Consider the following 19150-nt stretch of genomic DNA (forward strand, 5'->3'; position numbering starts at 1 on the left):
TTTATTATACTCATACTTTTATATTATACTGTAAAATAAATTTTCATGAAAAACAATGTACCACTTTTGGAAATCCGGACAGAAATTAACCGCTCAGGAAGTTAAACCACAATTTCTCTGAAACGGGGAGGTGTAGGAAACTGAAAAACTAAAACTAGAAAAACTAGAAAGCTGAGGTGCAGTTAAACAAAAATATAGGTGCAAGTGAGCAGTAATGTGTAACAGGGCAGTGTGTTTTGACAGGTAGAGTTATTTATGTTCTGATGATAATGAAATTTTAGGGGGAGATAGCCAAAGGTGTCTCCTATTTGCACTTACATTTTGGGTTAGAGCTGCTGGTAAGAGGTGGGCGCTGGTGAGAATTATGGGATATAGTGTTTTCCCAAAAAATATTTAATAAGGGAAATAGGAAGCCTGCAGACGTACCTTATTCAGAGTAATAATTGCGCTAATTACATTAAGAATGTAATAAAATGTAGAAAAAAGAAAAAAAAATGACCCTGTAAACTTAAAAGTAAAAAACAAGGAAGGATAACAATTTTTGTGTGTGTGTGTAGTCCTTACCATCTCCTCTACGTAGGGAAATAACAAATCTCCAAAATATTCAGTTGCTTCAATTGGAAGTTGAGCCGGCAAATTGTCAATTGAGCACATCAGTATACCATTACCTTCAACACTAGAAGAAAAACAATGTGGGATGTTTTGCTGAAATGATTAGGAGGCCAATCCACACTCTACATACACAAGACTTACCTATCATGAATGATATGCTGATCAGCATCATACATGCAAAATGGCATATCGATAGTAGTACACTCGGTCATAAACTCAATAGATCCCCCGGTGTCAGCAGAGATGTCACCAATGGCTAAAAGTCTAGACAGAAAAAGAGAATATGGAAAAGTGTGTGTTCTTTAATAATTTCAAGATTTTTCAGTGGTTTTTAATTTACATAGCAACACCACTACCAATTTGTATTATTTTTGTACAAACTTACCAAAAATCCACGCAAAAGTATGTAGGTGTCAGCATTTGACTATAGGAAGCACAGTACCATGCACTTATATATCAATTATATTTTGACCCATGCAGAAATCAGGAATTCATTATAGTAGCAAAGCCTACTTGTGTGGTAGCTCTGGACATCCCTCTGTGGCAACTGAAGATGACTTGACAGGAGCTAGCAACCTCTGCGCATCTTGCCTGTTCAGTAAACGTGGAGTATGTGGATCCCAGTATATGCCATTAATCAAGCATGTGGTATAAGGAGCAATCTTTTTTAGAAGAAAAAAAAAAAAAATACGATATGCAATTAACTTGCAAGGCCAATACCACGGGACTATATGATGGAATAGTGACCGGGACAGAAAAGCAAGGTAATACTAAGACTAGCAATAATAGGATTAGAAAAAAAGACATACTGAATAAAATATAAATATGTACTTATCTGCAAGAGATTATCTTGATGCAAATCCTACATCTCCACTTCAGGCAACAGAAATGTACACTAGCCACCCCCATGTGTTAGGACAACATTTTGTAAAATTTTGTAAATTGAGAAAGCATCGATTTCTACTTAATCTAGATAATCCCTGTAATGAAATTCTATGATCTTGGATATAACTTTTCACAGTAACTGTTGGAGTGCTCTGCTGGGTGTTTTTACACATGTAGGTGAAACCACCATAACTCTAATTTCAAAAAGCCTATTGTGTACAGCCAGTCTGTTGGTTAGCTCTAAAATTGCAGTAATATGGGCAGGAATGTGAACCACTGACGGGTAAGGAAAGAACGCCTCATCATAAAGCTGTAGCATCTTTTGGGTACAGAAGGTCTGTGGATTTGCTCTTTGCACAAAACCGGTCAGCCTGTTGTCTCTGCATTGGTGTTTAGTAATAATTATTACCATTATTAGACAAATTATAACTTGTCTTACCTTTCAGACATTGCCAGCGCCTGTGAACACAAAGGTCAAAAGGTCCACAAGATTTTGCATCAAGCCTAGAGGGTACAGGCAGTCTGTGGGGTTTCTCTAACTGGCTGGGATGTGGAAAGGTGTGCTGGTAGAAACAGGGAAGGAAAGTACTTCCTTGTCCTTGCTCAGGATTCTGCACTGTATTTATTTGCATAGTAGTAGTAGGCTGTAGTAGCCTCCTACTGGGAGGCAAATTTTACCACTAAATCCTATTTGTGGAGCCATTCTTTGTGCATTTTCATCTTCTTCTGCATTAGTGAATATGCTGTTAATATGCAATTAGTAACTTATGTCAACAAGTATTAGGCTGTTAGATTAAAGTTTTATATTAGCCAATCATTCCTTCCCCAAGCAGATAATCTATACATATTTATTTAAAAAATACAAAAACTAAAGAATAGGTTAGAAAGCATTAATATAAAAGTCCTATTTTAATAAATTTTTTACTAGTACATTAGAGATTTTCAAGCACCCCTAACAGCAGCTGTGAACAATTGATGAGCAATGGTCTGACTACTTTGGCTTCCACCTATCCTAATCAGATTATATGTTGGTAGAGGTAAATCTATAATATTCAGAGCAAAAATCGTTTAAATTGGGGAAGTTACTTACATCTGTATTGAACCGAGATGTGTACAGTTCAGGGTTCTTTTCATACTCTAAAGGGTCATACACGCCATCAGTTTTTCTCACTAGATGGTGATGGCGGCTTAATACAGTTCCATAAACTTTTCTAAGGTCTAAAGGAAACAAACAATTAGCCATGGCAAAGCCCTTACATTACCTTACATAAAAGCATGTTTTGATGCAAGTGGCATTACCTCCAGTCTTGGAAACTTCTTTTAGTTCATGAGGTTCAACAAACTCACAGGGAAGTTCATTAAATATTTCTTGTGCACCCTAGGAATCAAAATACATGGGAATTTAAAACAAACCAGAAGCCCGTGTTTCCACATTATTTCCACTGAACATGACCTAGTTTAAGACATGTTTAAGGTAAGAACACTGCTGAAGTGTAGGCACTGTCTGAATTTAAATATCTTTCTTGTGCCCCAGACTCAGTCTCTATACAGAGGCTTGGCATATACCAATTAAGACCATCCAACTGACATCCAGATTTAAAGTGCCAGAGCTTCAGTAAGCAGCGGGGAATCTAACATTTGACATATGATTTCCTCAACACATTTTAACAAAATTATAAGAGGCAAAATACAGAGATTTGAAGGCACCTTAGGCCCCAATAGGCCAGGTAGAGGTCACTTTAAGCAAAATACATATAAAGTAACCCTAAAGTATACAGTTTCTATGTGCAACCAGACACCTCTTACAAAATTTAGGTATCCCACCCTACACTATTCCCATCAAAATTAGTTGTCTTGACAAAATGACTTTTTACCAAAACCTGTGAGGTTGCGGTGTCCTGCATTTGGTGTTCAATAATATTTTGTCTTACCTTCGAGACGTTGCCAGTGCCTGTAAATACAAAGGTCAGAGGTCCAATAGATTTTGGCATCAAACCTAAAGCTATTTCATATCCGGCATCCCTCACAGCTTGGACTGCCTGGCTGCTGTTTCGGTAGTTGTGGGACATTCCAATGTGCTGAAAACAAAATAGGAAGTGTCATTTTAGGTACTGTAAGATATATACACAACCATGAAAGTATATGTTAGGAGAACAGTCAAAAAGGCCTATGGGCAAGGATGTCATCAAGGTGAAGCATGGATACGGTTCCCTGCTTTTTTGGAGTGTGTGAGCTAAGTGGCACAGAAAATGAAAAGCTAAAAAAAAAAATTAAAAGCTAAAATTGATATTTTCAAATAGCAATGAAAAAATAGCTTTGTATCATGCTGGAAAATGCACATAGAGAACAATCTAACTTTCTGAAGTGATTATCACAATCTACTAACCCTAACAACATTAGGCCAATTTGAGGAAATCTAAAAACATTTTATAATAACATCTCTTTATGATCAAAATCACACATCTGTAAATACTATTAGGTTGTACATTTACCCCTAAAAGATTAAAAGATTAGGAATAATTTGTTGCAATTAAATTGGACAAGAGAAAAAAAATATCAAAACCTTACCATAAAAGGTGTGTGATGTCCCAATGCAAGAAATCTAAGCCCTAAACCATGCAACATGTTGATCATGCCTGAATGAATAGAATTTTAGAAATAAGTATAATACACTGTAGTTAAACAATAATATGTTCACAATAAATTTAGCTGCTATAGGGCTGGGGGCACTAGGATTTTGGTGCCATAAGCATTTACTGTTTTAGCAAATCCATTTTCACAAAGACAAGGTGGGAGTTTATTACTGCATCTAACCAGTCATATGTAGTTATAATGAGTTTAGGTTTAGAAAGAAATAAGGCTTTAGACAGATGCATCCATAGTGCAAAGAGCCTGTTTCTATATTCAAAGTGGTCAGTGTTACTTCTCTTAAGTACTCAAGCCTGGGACTTGTAATTGTCAGTAAGTGACTCAGCGGATCTTTGTATATTCAGATTGCTTATGATTTAGCACTGAATGTACTTTCCAACATGTTCTATTTTAGCAATTTGTAAGTGTTCATTGTTTGTAGTTCTCTCTTCTTCTTGTAATTGTATGGATAAAGAGTTTTTTTATTCACAGTTTTGTAAGTATTGCAGCTTCACGACATCAACAACATCATCAAAAGCAACTACAAGAAAAGTCAAGTTTCTTTTGCTTTTTTGAACAGTCTAAAATTTAGTTAGCTGCCTAGCTGCAATTGCAGTATACATACTTTTATTATAATTTAAATATACCATAGAGTCACTTAGTTTTCGGCATCATGAGTCAAAATATTTTCAACATTTTAAAAAAAACAAACAAGTTACCTGCTACACCAGCCCATTGTCCAAATGCCACTACTCGCATTCCTCTGTGGTCCACCATTTTCTCATAATCGATCAGTCGAATATCCTTTAAAAACAAAGAGCAATGTTAATTGAAAGAAAACCAAGGAAGTAAAATACAAAAAAGAAAAATGAAAAGAATAAAAAGAAACTCTATATGGTCACTCCAAATGCATAATTAAAAGCTTTTTTGTGTCAAGCACAATATGGCATATGCAAACCTTTATTTCTTTGAGCATTGAGGAGCATTGGACTATTACATAACCCTTCCTCAAACAACATACCCTATGTTATGCTAGCATTCTAGCAAAAAAGATCATCTAGATGAAGAGTGCCTTTCAGCATGTTGGGGGAATAAAAAAAGCTTCCTGTAATGTTGCTAGCACTGCATGCGGACTGTTGAAGGACTGGATGTTGCACGTATAGCTTAGGTAGGACCCTCAGGCACTAAGCTCTGCTTAAATACTCTGCCCAGACTCTAGTGTCAAGTGTTAGTTAGCTGAAAAGCTCTTTCAGTTCAGAACCACTGCCATTGTCTCTCCATTCCCCCTCTCATTTAGGAAGTAGGGCTGTGCAGTGTATGAAACGTTTAAGGGCTGTTGCTCCCACCCTTGGACTGCTTTTTGTCACCGCAAAATGGTAACAGTATTCCTGTGATGCTAAATGGGCAAAAAAACAGGATTAAAAAAAAAAAACTAGGTACTGCCACTCTGTGTTTATGGTCATGCTCTCAATACCGTTTGATATAAATGAGGCATATTAGCTGTAGACGGGGTTGAAGAGTTACTGTGTTCCTCAATTGACTCAAAGAAATGGATAAATTTGTCTAATGCAATCAGAAAATTTCAATTCAAAGAATAACAACGCCAGAACTGAACATGTAAACTAAAAACAAAGTTGCAGTCTTAATAATCTGAAAGCCATAACAAGCAAGGACAGCAATTATATTATGAGTAAGCTGAATGTACAGATATCTTTACTTAACAACAAAAAAGATAGGAGAGAGAGACAAAACAAGTTTGACATTAACATTTTCCAGAGTAATGCAAAAAAATCTCTAGCACCTAACATAGCTTTAATACAGTACTGGGTACCAGATTCATCATGAAGCAGAAGGGACTTAAAATAAAAATATGGCCTCCTCTTTACAAAATAAACAAATATGTACTAAAGCACTTAATTACAAGTGGAAATTAATCTACTGGGAAAAATTAGGAAGAATTTCATAGTCTCACTTGAGGCACTGGGAAAAATGGCTTCAGTTTACAATTGCAAAACAACAAAATCCTTGGTTACTTACTTGTTTCAGAATTTTATCCAGTAAAGACATGTTTGCCTCTTGGGCTTTTATAGTGTGTGAAAAGAAAGCATAGGTCTTTTTGGGAATGAGTTTGTCTTCTGGTGGCCGCTTAACACCCACAATCAGGGATGCTTCAGAAATGTCTTCCTGAATAATTCCACCAGCTTTTTCATAGTCCTACATAAACATAAAAAGATAACAAGTATAAAATGTAGAATTAGATTTAAAAAAACAAAACAAAAAACTTTAAAGTGTATTTTTTAAATGCTTAAGTAAACATTTAAAAATGAATGTAAGTAAATTACATATTTGAGGTTACTGATCATTGACTGCATTCAAGACTTTTGAGCAGCATTATAAGCATTAAAAATTAATGTAAGGTTTCCCAGGTCATGCAAACAGACTGAAGAGAGGGCAAACTTAGAAAATGACGAGTACAGGCCAACATTATTAAAAGACTACTTGACTACCAACATAATATAGCATAGCTATTTCTTGCTGGAACTCCCAAACAAATAATTACCACTATTACATCAAATTATCTCTGGTGACTTAAAGCTGAACTACTGCACTCACTAAAAAAATATTGTCTAAATACATGAGGGATGTATATTTCTACTTGTGGTGTCTTCTCTTGTAATGTTGTATTTCTTTCTTTCAGATCTGTGCAGTAATGCAACATGTAATAAAATACCTCTCACTGTCTCTCTTTACCCTTGTATAGGGGACTGGTTTGTATATGCCTTCTCCTAGAATTTTACTGGGTGAGCCTGCTGGGTACCTTCAATAGCTCTGCTCTCTGAACAGTAATATCTGACTTTGCAAATGTATCTAGTGCACACATAGTGGATGTATATCCCTTGTGGCTATGTCAATAACTACACAAATATAACATATATGACAGATGGCAGATACAGTATGACAGATCCACAAATGAAAACTTTCTGACCAAAAACTAACGTCTAACACAAAAACACATTTTTGTGGTATCAATCATTTCTGAATTCCCTGAGAAAGTCAAATCTAAAACTGAAGTCCAAAAAAAATGAATGTAACTCAATTCTCAAAGTAGATGTATTTACAATAATTCTTCTGTAATACATCGCCACTTTTTACTCTTGCAGTAAATGTTTTTTCTTGCTTTTGTGGTCTAAAGCCATCTTTCATTAGCTAGTGAAGGTTTTCATCACTAACCAAGAGTAAGGCATGTGAAATAAAATGTTCATTTATGGTTTTCCATGGACATTTCTGCACAAGCATACCTTTACCTCATTCCTACAACTGACCTACTTTGAGCAAAGTAATTCTTGACATTCAAGCAATTGTCTAAACTTCTAGACCTAGGTGACAGACCATTTTAAGAAACATTATGAAAAGTTAAACTTTACTTCTACGTAGTTCCATGAAAGGTTAGCGGAGCATACAGGAAAGAATTGTCTCTTTCTCTCTCCTTTTGTGTATTCCAAGGCATTACACTGAAAGCAAGATTTCACATATTCTTTCCCAGCGGGTTTTGTATTGGCTTATGCGTCTATCTTTCTGGAACACAGAGGTGTCCTTGGATTCCTTAAACAAAAGACGTTCTTTCTAAATGTTACATGTATTAAGAACATTGCCCTGTAAATACATAAATTCTCAGATAGTTGACCCCAATAGAAGTAAACACTGAAGCAACAGTGTTACATTTAAACAAATGAAAACCTGAGCCAAGTCCATTCAATTGTGTATGTCCTTAGGAAATGACATTACATCACCCCTAAAATCTAGACGCGATTAAACAACACATCAGTGACTACAAAACCAACCGCATACATTTCAGATGTGATGTACGCTTTATTCAGCTGTTTAGTTAAGTGCACTTTTTCTAATATCCTGTAAATGAATAACAACCTTTTACTTTTATCAAACACTTGAAAGAAAAGCTTTTACTGGCTCGATCCACCGATATTCTGGGGCTATTACTTTAAGCTGCTCGCTTCATTCTGTACATGAAATGCAAGTACAGCTCTGATTACCTCCTGCTGACCATGAGAATTACATTAAGACTATTCTGAAGAAGATCATCATTTTTTTTAGTGCATAAAAATATTTTTTTAGTTTTTACTTTACTTTTACCTTAAATGTATATGTTTCTATGGGAAGCATGGCTTTACACAAATAGTGATGCCTTCCTTTGATGATTGCCACAACAGCTCTTAGGGGTTTTTTATAGCAAGTGTCAAAGCTGATATTTGACCATATAATGGGAGATTCCATAACCAGACAACTAGATTTCAGAAGCTCACCAATAGTAGTCATAGATTTAATTTATTACAGATAGTTTACTATTTAAGTTATAGAACGTAAACTTAAATCTTGTCCTAAATACAAACCAATAAAGGATAGACAAACTTAAAAACTGCAGTATATTGCAGCATCTGGCACTTTACAGCTGCTCAGTTACCCCTAGCGCTGCTCCAAATCAGCATTTGCAAATTTGACAGCAGGTGGTACACCATCACACTCATTTATTCTCTATTGGGTTGCCATAATGTTGAACCTGAGGAAGCGATTTAGTAGCATTAGGTAGGGGTAACTACACCACAACTTCACTGCTAGTCTGAACATATTATGTGGGAGGTGAACACTAATGCTAAGAATAAAGAAAGAGATGTGTTTGCAGTCTACATCTACAGCCTAGCGTAACAACCATAACTTGCTCTTTAGATCTGGTGTCACCCTAAGAGAGGAAATGTGATAATCACAAGACCATCAGGTGAAAATAGAAAACAAAAGGCTGGTAAGCTATAAAGCATTTTTTTTTTAAACCAATTTTTTTTTTTTTTTAGTTGAAAAGAAAGTTACATTTTTCAGGGTACAGCCTTTCCAAACTTCTTTCTAAAATACTGGTATGCGGTAAGTTGAGTCACTGAAGTTAATTAAATCACTATTCAAGCATAAGTACCTGTTGATACCTGTTAATTAACAGACTAGAGTGTTCCACAGACGCACTTTACCTGCTGGCAGACATGACCTCCTGAGAATTCCTTTTCGCCAGCACTCCCTCTGGTGGTGGGTTGGGAGTCTGCGGATAACATGACTCCCATCCATCACGAGCTTCCTTTAATAAGGAAGTGTCTGGCAACAGGAAGGTGCCTGAACAAGGATTTCCTTTAAGCTCTGTTCCCAGAATCCCAGCTATTCCTGTCTGTGTCTCCTGTTGCTGATTCTCTTGTGTACGAAGTCCAGCTTTGACCCTTGACTATTTCTGTTTGCTGCCTGCCCTGACCTCTGGCCTGTCTGACCACACTCCTGGCTAATAAGTTATTTTTATTTGGAAGGGAGATGCCCCATCACTTTTCACTTTTATTGCAGATCTAAATGATAATACACATAATATTAAACTTACTGCGGAAGTCAAAGTTTATTTTCTAGACCTAGAGATATTCATCATGAACAAATCCATACACACTAGAACATTTTTTTTTTAAACTGATAGAAATATTTGCATCACTCTTAATAGCTGTCACCATCCCTCTTGGTTGAAAGGGGTACCCAAAAGTTATTATTTAGGAATCAGAAGGAAACAATCACCAGTGAGTGAGGTAGCCTCTCTTCCAAGAGAGTCCTTATTACAGAATAAATCAGCTAATTGTGAAGAGAATGAGAGCACTGCACAACCTGAAATTGTCTTCTTTACTCCATATTCCAAGCAACATCCTGAAATAAGAAGGTGTCCCTTAACACATGTAGTATATTTCACTTTTGTGCCCCTGCGGGTTACAATACAATGGCAGAACCACACGGATGCTATCATTAAAGGTAGCGGAACATATCCAGAATATTAGGAAAAGCCTCACTACTCATAGTTTCACTTAATTTCAAGGAACATCACGAGTCCAACCCTATGGGCATTCATTTTTTGGCAATGGATGTGGTAAATAAGTATTGGCGTGGTAATATGATTATCCAGCTGTCTTACAGGGATTTATACCAGAGCCTGCTGCATCCTGTATTTTGGGAAGAGAGGCGGCCTGTCCTGCCGTGAACGCAGGCAAGGAAGATGGTACAGTGGGAGCAGAGCAAACATGTTGTGTGGCCTTCTTATCACTGGACCTGTTCCATGCCAATGGGTAACTGGCCGAATGATAACCTATAATAAAGGGAAACTGCCCATGATACTTGTACGGTCCAGTCATTCTGGTGAGTCACCCATCTTCACTTGTAAAAGTTGATTTTCCTGGCTGTCCATATAGTGCTGAAGTGTGATTTCTCATATTGGGTTTGGTTGCATTTGGCACGAAAATACATGCGCTGGACATATATTTTAGGCCAAGCACAAACATTATTTTAAACCCCATTTTTGGGGTTTTGGTGATACTTGTATTATATTCTTCTTTTAAGCTCCAATTTTCCACTGTTTATTGCAAGTTTACCTGCTTTTTTTGTGTGCCGCTTATCTTATTAAGTTAGCGCAGAGTTTCTATACTTTTTCTCATAAAATATGTTATGTGTACTCCTCTGCTTCCTCAAACCAGGGAAGCATCAGTCTGCAATAAAGCCTACTAAAGGTTCAAGCAGCAGATAAAATTGCGAAAGAGGGCATGTACAATACTGCTAGCAGTATACTAAGCTGATAATAAAAGGACAGGGATGAATTCACGTTATAATGACAATACAATGAATACAATATGATACAATGGGCCCAATTTATTAAGGCTATACGGGATTGGAGAACAAAAGCTATGGTAGGTGAACCTGAGTGATCCAGCAAACCTGGAATGGATCTGGTCCCATAATAACAAATGCTTTTACGGAATTAATTCCAGGTTTGGGTCACATAAGTTCACTTGTGATAGTCAATGTTCTCTGGTCTTGGAGAGCTTATAAGCACAATGTCTAGGAAGGTAGGAATTTAAGAGATACTTAAGAGATACTTCTACTGCCCAAAAAGCTTGTGTGTTGCCTTACATCCCTTAATCAGGGATTAAAATAACACTTCAGGAAGCCTATTGCATTAAACAATGGCAATCCTGGTACAATACTCTAAAAGTGCCAGGAATTTCTATATGCGATTGACTGCGGGTAGGTTGTATTCATTGTAAATGAAAACAATCACAGCCTCTACCGTGTTTCCCCGATTTTAGGACATCCCCATTAAGTAAGCCACCCCCGATTTTTAAAAAAATAATTAAAATAAGACACTCACCCGTTTGTAAGACAGCTCCAGATATCTGATCCTGCGTGTGTGTCCTTTATGCTGGCTGTCTCCATTCACCCCTAGTGTTCTGCGATTGGCTGAGGTTTTACGTTTCTCAGCCATTCAGCACTAGACATGAATGGGGAGACTTGTGCCCATTCATCTCTAGTGCTCTGTGATTGGCTGAGAAATAGCAAACCCTGATGACAGCTCAAGCATCATCAGGATTTCCCTTTCCTCAGCCAATCAGAGAGCGGAGCAATCAGCAGAGCTCTGCTATGCCGACAGCTCCGCTCCCCTGATTATTCCCGAAGCCCTAGAGGAGCTGTGACGTGTATTACAGATACAGAACATGTCTCAGTTCCTCTAGGGCTGCGGGAGTGATCAGGGGAGCGGAGCTGTCAGCATAGCAGAGCTCTGTTTGGTGGAACACTATCTTATAGTACAATCCTCCTATTATAAAGTGCTTGAACCTTGGGAGTCGGTTTGATAATCTCCCCCGAATTTTTATCTCACCAACCATATTAGCACTACACAACAATTTTATAATTGCAATGAATTGGTTGACAAACGCCAAGTCAAAAAATACCTTCTCATGAATTGCTCTCCTGTTGGATGGCTGCACTAGAACTTTATAGCCAAGATTTGTGAGTTCTTTAACATGTTTTGGTGCAAGGGGTGCTCGCCTCTCCCAGGCATTGAGGTCTTCCCTTCGAATGGCCAATACAGCTCTATGGTGATGGCGTATGAGATGACCGGGACTTGCATTGTATCTTCTGCAATTCAAAACCCGCCACATCCTGATGCCTGATAGAAATAAAGCAGATTATGTCAGAACATAGTATCACCAAATTATAAGTTGTCAAATATTAGGGTAAGCAAGGTAAAAAGTAGAGAACGGTTAGAACCCTTTATGGTCTTTTATTGGAGTCCCCCAATTTTTTTTAAAGTGACAGGTAATCCAAAATGACACCCTGTTCCAGTGACAATAGGCAAGAAAGTGACATCCTCAGGACAGGAACTGAAGGAATATCTCACAAATGAAGCACAAATATTACAAAATAGGCTTGGGACTTCAATCTTTTCCTACTCTAACCAATTTTGCACGATGATTGCTTGTCTATACATACATGTCTATACATAAACTTGAGATGCTACCAGGCTAAGGCAATAAAACCAGATATGAGCTGCAAAAGGTGATTGAAAATCACATCAAATAACAACAAAATAAAGTTTTGACTGTGTGGGTGATGCAGGAAACCCTTCCTGAGAGAGTCACAAAGGCTGCCATTGCTATTTCCCATTCAGCTAGTTTCTTGGTGGTCATGTTTCATCTTCTGTTTCAATATGTTTTGTCCCTTACCTGGAACAGAATGCAAATAAGGACTTAAACAGATCAATGTCAATAAACCAAACCTTACTGAACCTTGCCATCTAGGAGTCAAATGTCAAAAGTCTACTGATTTAAATACTTACTCCTGTCCGTGAAACAAAAATCCATCATATTCTTTGCACTGATCTTTTGAACACATGGACTGCTGTCATACCCTTTGTACTTTTTGCCTGAACAACCTGTCTGCAGTCATACTCTCTGCACTCCTTTCCTGAGCACACAGACCACTATCACAGCCTATGCACAGTACTCTTGAACACATTTGACAGTTGTCATACCATTTGGACTACTATCCTGTACACACTTCCTGCCCACATACCTTCTTAATCGCTCTTTAGGCCATATGTCCTACACACCAACTAAATACTGCCTTTTGTGATTAACACAACCAACCATCATATGAGTTGTACTCCTCCCCTGCAAACATTGCCTGCTATCTCCACCATACAATCAATACTGCCTATGGCAATTACTACTTGTGGCATGCTTTTTTGTTACCCTCTCCCGCACACACTGCCTTCTTTTATACCCTTTGCACATACTGCCTGCTATCATTTATTCCACACTTCTCTCCTTCACATAATGCATGCCAATTTACCCTCTGTACACCTCCAATACATACCCGATAACAATGTTTAAATGAAGAAGATTTTTAACTAGGTCTCAGTCTTTGTTTTACTTTCTTCCATATCTACCCTAACCCCACAAAATGTTTACAATATTTCCTATTATTTTTTATTATTATTATTATTATTATTATTATTATTATTAATAACAGGATTTATATAGCGCCAACATATTACGCAGCGCTGTACATTAAATTCTATCTGAAAATGGGTCCTTTAGGCCACAAAGTTATTTCAGTGGAATAATGCACACTCAACCTAGAATATGGAGATACTTTAAAATGTGGGGTAAATGGCCAATGGGTGTCATCTGTAAAGGCTGAGTAGTGTGGATAGTGGGGACTGAGCCTGGAATTGGGACCAGCTAAATGCCATACAACAGCCACTACAGTAAGAAGGCCCTGCATGCAGAGCTTTCTCATTTTACACTAGAAGAAGGAAACTGTTGAATGAACAATGGCAGCAAGTGCAGGACTTTCTAGCAAATTGTAACTTAACAGGCACTATCACTCGGAGTGATTTCCTTCGCTATAGTACCTGTATAGTTCTAGCTATGGAGTAAAAATTAAGAGCCTACATGGAAGTGACCAATAAATGATAGGGCACCATTTTCCTTCTCTCGCTAATGAAGGGGCACTATTCCTCCCGCTCACCACTGATACAAGGGACACTATTCCACCCACGGACACAGAAGCACTTTTCTGACCACTGATACAGAGGCATCTTTACTCCCAAATAATACGAACATGACGACAACTGATAACAACCATTGTAGGGACATTTTATACTCCCAATGACCACTCACATAGATGCATTTTTACTCCCACTGAGTACCAATGTTGAAGAATAATTTGGAGACCTTAGGCAGTGAACTAATTTACAAGCAGACAAATCTGTTACAAGGAAACATCCACAATAAAAGAAATACTACATCTTGATGTATTAAGATTGTGTTCTGCTGTCGTACCTTTCAGGGACAGCTATGTGATGAGGCAGCCTGTTTGGGGACTTAAAGCTTGATACTTCCACTCTGGAATAAAGAAAAATATGAATATTAGAACAAACAACCACCACTAGGAAGTAAAGCTTTATTGCTATGTGTGCCCAGTTTTATTTGAAAGTGAAGTCCTTCAATTATTGTGTTAAGTGCACAGCTCCTGGTGCTATCTGCCTTCCTATTAGACATTGGATCATTAGTGCAATAACACTGAATAAATATTCAGTAACTTAAAGAAAAAGGGGTGAAAAAACACCAACTTTTGAAGTATGTGGGCGTGCACAGAGAGAGCAACTAGAGCCTCCTAGGATGTGTGATGTAGGTACCCTGGGAGGCTCCCTAGGCGATCAAGACTAAAAGGGGAGCTGCTGCACCCTTTTGCACTTAAAAAAAAAAAAACATTTGTCTTGGTCTACCCTTTTATGAAAAAGTGAAATGTTGAGTTTAGGTAACTCAGTAGTTTAGGCTTTACCTGAAAAGAAAGTGAAGGGATTCTCTGCAGATTTACCTTCACTTTCAGTCTGATAAAAGCTTTGTTAGCAGAATAGAACATGGATGAAAAACAATACCATTCAGAAAAGTGTTCTTTCTAGTCCTTCAAACACTGCAGCCACAGCCCTCTTAACACTAGCCCCCCAATCCTGTCTGTAAGAATCAGCTAAAAACATTGCAGTATGTTAACTGGTTTCCACCCCATAAATTGCCCTTAGATTGGGTTAATGACTTTTGTTTATAGCAGAGACAGTAAACGGCAAGATCCTCTGAGGGGCAGTTAGTGACATGACTATGGACATATATATGATATGTTATAAATACAAAACAATAATGACATTAGTAAATTCAGCCTGCCTTTTTAAGCAATCTTAGAGATTGTAGTTCTGATGACAACACCGTCCTGTCTTCTTTTAATTCATGCTGAGCATATTTGATTACTATGGCACAACCTTAAAAGCCGGCTGTGGATTTACTTCTGTTTCAAGGAGGTAGAATTGTGTAGATTAAACAGTGTTCTAATGAAATCAGGAGATGACCTTGTACAGATGAGTTGATATCTACTAAATTAAACTAGTTGCTCTGGGTAAGGTTTTGCAATATCTGGCAGGTATGTGCAGAATATTTGCTGATTATGGCACATACCATCATTCTTCATATGTGTCTTGCAGCAATGACAGATCCTGTCACCACTGTGTCCCCTGAAGCCACCATCTTTGGCCCACAGAGTCTTCTGTGCCAACCACATCCCCTTCATCCACTGATCACAGTCTATTCTAGGCAGTGCAGGGAACAGAGCTGGCCTCTACTTTGCATGTGTTATATAGCATAAGCAAAGAAAAAAGCCAGAAAAAGTCAGAGAAAATGATTTAAGATGAAAGTGATTGGCATGTGTCCTATGCCAAAAACTCCTACCTGCTGCAGGTGAATTTTGGGTGAGTTCTGATTTATTGTTAGAGGTCAGCTCATGGAGGGTGTGTGCACAATAATATCACACAATGTAATGTCATTGGATAATAGCAGTCCAATCAGCTGCTTGAGTGGGAAGTCACAAGAGTAAAAGACCCCCAGAGGAGTAAATAGGACTCCCTACACCCCAAGGAAGTTATTCCCAACAAAGGTCCTCCAAGGTTACCTGGTTACCACAATCCTCCTCACATTCTGCTGACTGAAACGTGCCGCCTGTAATTACACATGGCTACAGAACTGGAAATGTCACTGATTGCATGTTGTTTATAGGAGTCATGTCTTTTCTCCTCTTACCTGTGACGTGCCGGCCTATTGTCTATAATGAGCTTATACCATCCAGTAAGAACACTGCTAATTATTCCACACAGGAATACACTTTGATAGAAGAAAGAATTAAAACCACTTGTAGCCACCTACCCGTTCAGAGAGCCGGCAACCCCACGCTGCACCACACCGGGAACACTGGCCTGATGTACACAATTTTAGGAATCGTGCGTATCTATTTCTGCTGCGCCAATCACAGCGCTCGGATAAGACACGGCCTTCCTCCTCAGCCAATAGACAGACGCGCTGGCGCTGAAGCAACTTCCCGCCCTGTGTTTGGCATCCTCGGCATTCCCTCAGACGTGCTGCCTTCTGGCTGCTCATAGCTGGTTGCAGGAGGCTGTGGGCAAGGCCTGCAATATCCAATTTAAATATAGCTGTACTATGGATACAATGCTAAAGACATGAGAATTGTGCAACACTGGAGGTGAGATTACCACACTGTGCACACAGTGTGTGTATATATATATATATATATATATATATATATATATATTATTAGGGTTACATTATAGGGAAAGGCAGGATAGAGCCTCTGCTAGGTGCTTATTGCAGTGTGACCCTAAGGACAGATATTTTGGCCCTGGAATTATTTTGGCCTAGTGGGGCAAACAAAACTGTCTGACTTTTTCACAGAAGAGTGACATTAGCACAGTACTTGGTGAGGTGATGGAAGTGCTATAAACATATGTGGCTCTGAGTGCTATAAACCCATACAAACATTTCCCCACAATCTAGGAAACCTAACTAATCACTTTTGTCCATCCCACCCCCCTGCACAAAGCTGCCATGGCCAGGCAATGGCCCAGGAAACAGGTGACCTCTGACCCTGCTTCTTGCGAGGTCACATGACCTGGGAGAAGAATTTCCACTGATGGGACCCGCAATAAAAACATTTTTTTGTGAGGTGGTGAAAGGGTAAAACCTCTGTTAATTCCTTCTTTGCCATATACCCCCTCTCCTCCCACCAGACGTATTTGGTGTCATTTCAGATAGGACAGAGAAAGCAAAAAACATGACATACTTCCAACCCTGCCAAGTTACTTTTATTTGGATTCCTCCCTTTCAGGAACAAAGATTATCCCCTTTCAGGTGTAAATTCCTCTGTCCTCCAATGGATATATATATATATATATATATATATATATGTTCATTACCATTACAAAGTGTCATTGTGAACTACACCTTTCGTCCGCTGCTAAATTATTTTCTTAATTTGTAAACCAAATATGAAGGGAACAAATTATTAAAGCAAAAACCTGCCAGATTAACCAATCATTTTATATTTCCCATTCATTTTCTATGTTCTGCAAAATGAGGGTGTGATGGGGTGAGCCTCTTTTCCCTGTCCCCAAAAATTGAGAGGTATGAACATGTCAGATCTTTTGTCAGTTTTTCCATTGTGGGCTGAAGGCAGGACTTGTTAGGAACATCTTAACGCAGGCACAGCAATTAAAAAAAATGTATTATTAAAAACAAGTTTACTGGATTTCCACCATAGTAATGTCCTGGTATGTCTGTCTTTGGTTCACCTAAAGTGTACCTAGACTCAGAATTTTTACTTTACGTAAAAGGGTAAAACCCTTTTATTCAAAGTAAAAATTTGTTTTGTTAGTGTTTTTTAAGTGCAAGTTAAAAAAAAAAAAGTACTGCCCCCTTAATTCTTGATTGCCTAGGTTTTCAAGAATGAATGGGAGCGCAGAGCCTCCCCGGAATACCTACATCACGCATCCCCGGGGCTTTCGGGCATGCGCTGAAGGAGCCCTTTATCAGTAGGGAAAAAAATTGACGATTTCACGCATGCACATTGCGGGATCAGCTGACATATGAAAAAGAAGAGAGGAGAAGATGGCGGCACCTGACGCTCCCTCTGCCCCATGCCTGGACAGATACCGGGGCGACGCTGGACCCGATCGAAGAAACCTCCAAACGGACGGACTGATCTGCCGGATTGTAGGTAAGTGTGATTTTTATTTTTTGTTTTGGGTTAGTTTTAGGTTTACTACAGCTTTAAGCCTAGTGTTCACAGACATTTTCCCCAGTTTAACCTGCCCATGTTTGAAATTCCCATGTATTCCAATAGGTTAATCTACACCAGGTTTTTGAGCGTTATGGATAAAACTCCTTGAAATGTTTAAAAAAATTTAAACGCAAGGGTAATGCGGGTAAACGTTTCAATTGATTTCAATAAGGTTTGTTTTCCTGCATTTTCCAGCGTTTTTAACTGCTTGAAAACATAATCTGGGTAAATTGCGGCATAGATGTTTTCCAGCAGTTTAAAGGCAAGCTTTAAAACACCTGAAATTTTAAACATGGGCTTTTAAAGCCCCAAGGTAAACGCTGGGGAAACAGTCTGTGTAGAAGGAGCTGTGAAGATTTACAATGCAGGAAACATTTCTAATAGAAGTGGTAAAGGGATGTAGAAGGGATGCTGGAGATGCCTTAATTACCTAAACACTCATAAAGGAGGGCTAAAGCGCATGAGCTGCATTCTGATCACCTAAAGTGCACTCTGCCAAACTCCTCCCAAAACTACATGTACAAGTAATTTTAGGACACATTTAACCCTAGACAGGGAGCAGCTGCTGGCCATGGGTGACATGGTACTGGGCACTACATTATCAGTTTATCTGTGGATTTTCTTTTCTGCTGCAATCTATGTATATATTCTGTATTGCTATAATGCTTTTGTATTTTTAGTGCAGGACTTCAAATCCTATGATCAAAGCTGGGTTAGGACCAATCAGGGCATTAGGCAAGATCATTGTTTTGTATCCCAGTTTCTGTATCAGTTCTTGGAGCTTCAGTTAAACCTATACATATAATAAGGCTTAGTCTACATTGACGTTTTACCCAGCCTTTTACCTGAGTCTTTAAAAGCCCATGTTTGAAATTCCCATGCATTCCAATAGACTACACCAGGGCATTTTGAGCGTTAAAGAAAAGGTTCCTTGCTACGTTTTAAAAATTAAAACACAGGTAAACGAGTCCATTGATTTCAATTGGGG

The 19150-nt window shown here is 38.4% G+C and overlaps 1 protein-coding gene across 1 annotated transcript in view; it reads right to left on the minus strand.

Annotated features, from left to right (window-relative positions):
* The window catches only part of AASS (aminoadipate-semialdehyde synthase), a gene marked incomplete in the record, with an annotated part of 46462 nt that extends 30135 nt beyond the window's left edge, over positions 1-16327 (minus strand). Inside the window, 12 exon segments of the mRNA XM_072401572.1 lie at positions 565-676; positions 754-876; positions 1126-1274; positions 2588-2715; positions 2797-2875; positions 3429-3575; positions 4066-4133; positions 4845-4929; positions 6163-6339; positions 11931-12148; positions 14328-14390; positions 16236-16327. Coding sequence (XP_072257673.1) covers positions 565-676; positions 754-876; positions 1126-1274; positions 2588-2715; positions 2797-2875; positions 3429-3575; positions 4066-4133; positions 4845-4929; positions 6163-6339; positions 11931-12140 — 1278 coding nt within the window.
* Positions 16328-19150: the final 2823 nt, after the last annotated feature.

This window comes from Pyxicephalus adspersus, chromosome 2 (assembly GCF_032062135.1).
Source record: "Pyxicephalus adspersus chromosome 2, UCB_Pads_2.0, whole genome shotgun sequence".
Taxonomy (NCBI): Eukaryota; Metazoa; Chordata; class Amphibia; order Anura; family Pyxicephalidae; genus Pyxicephalus; species Pyxicephalus adspersus.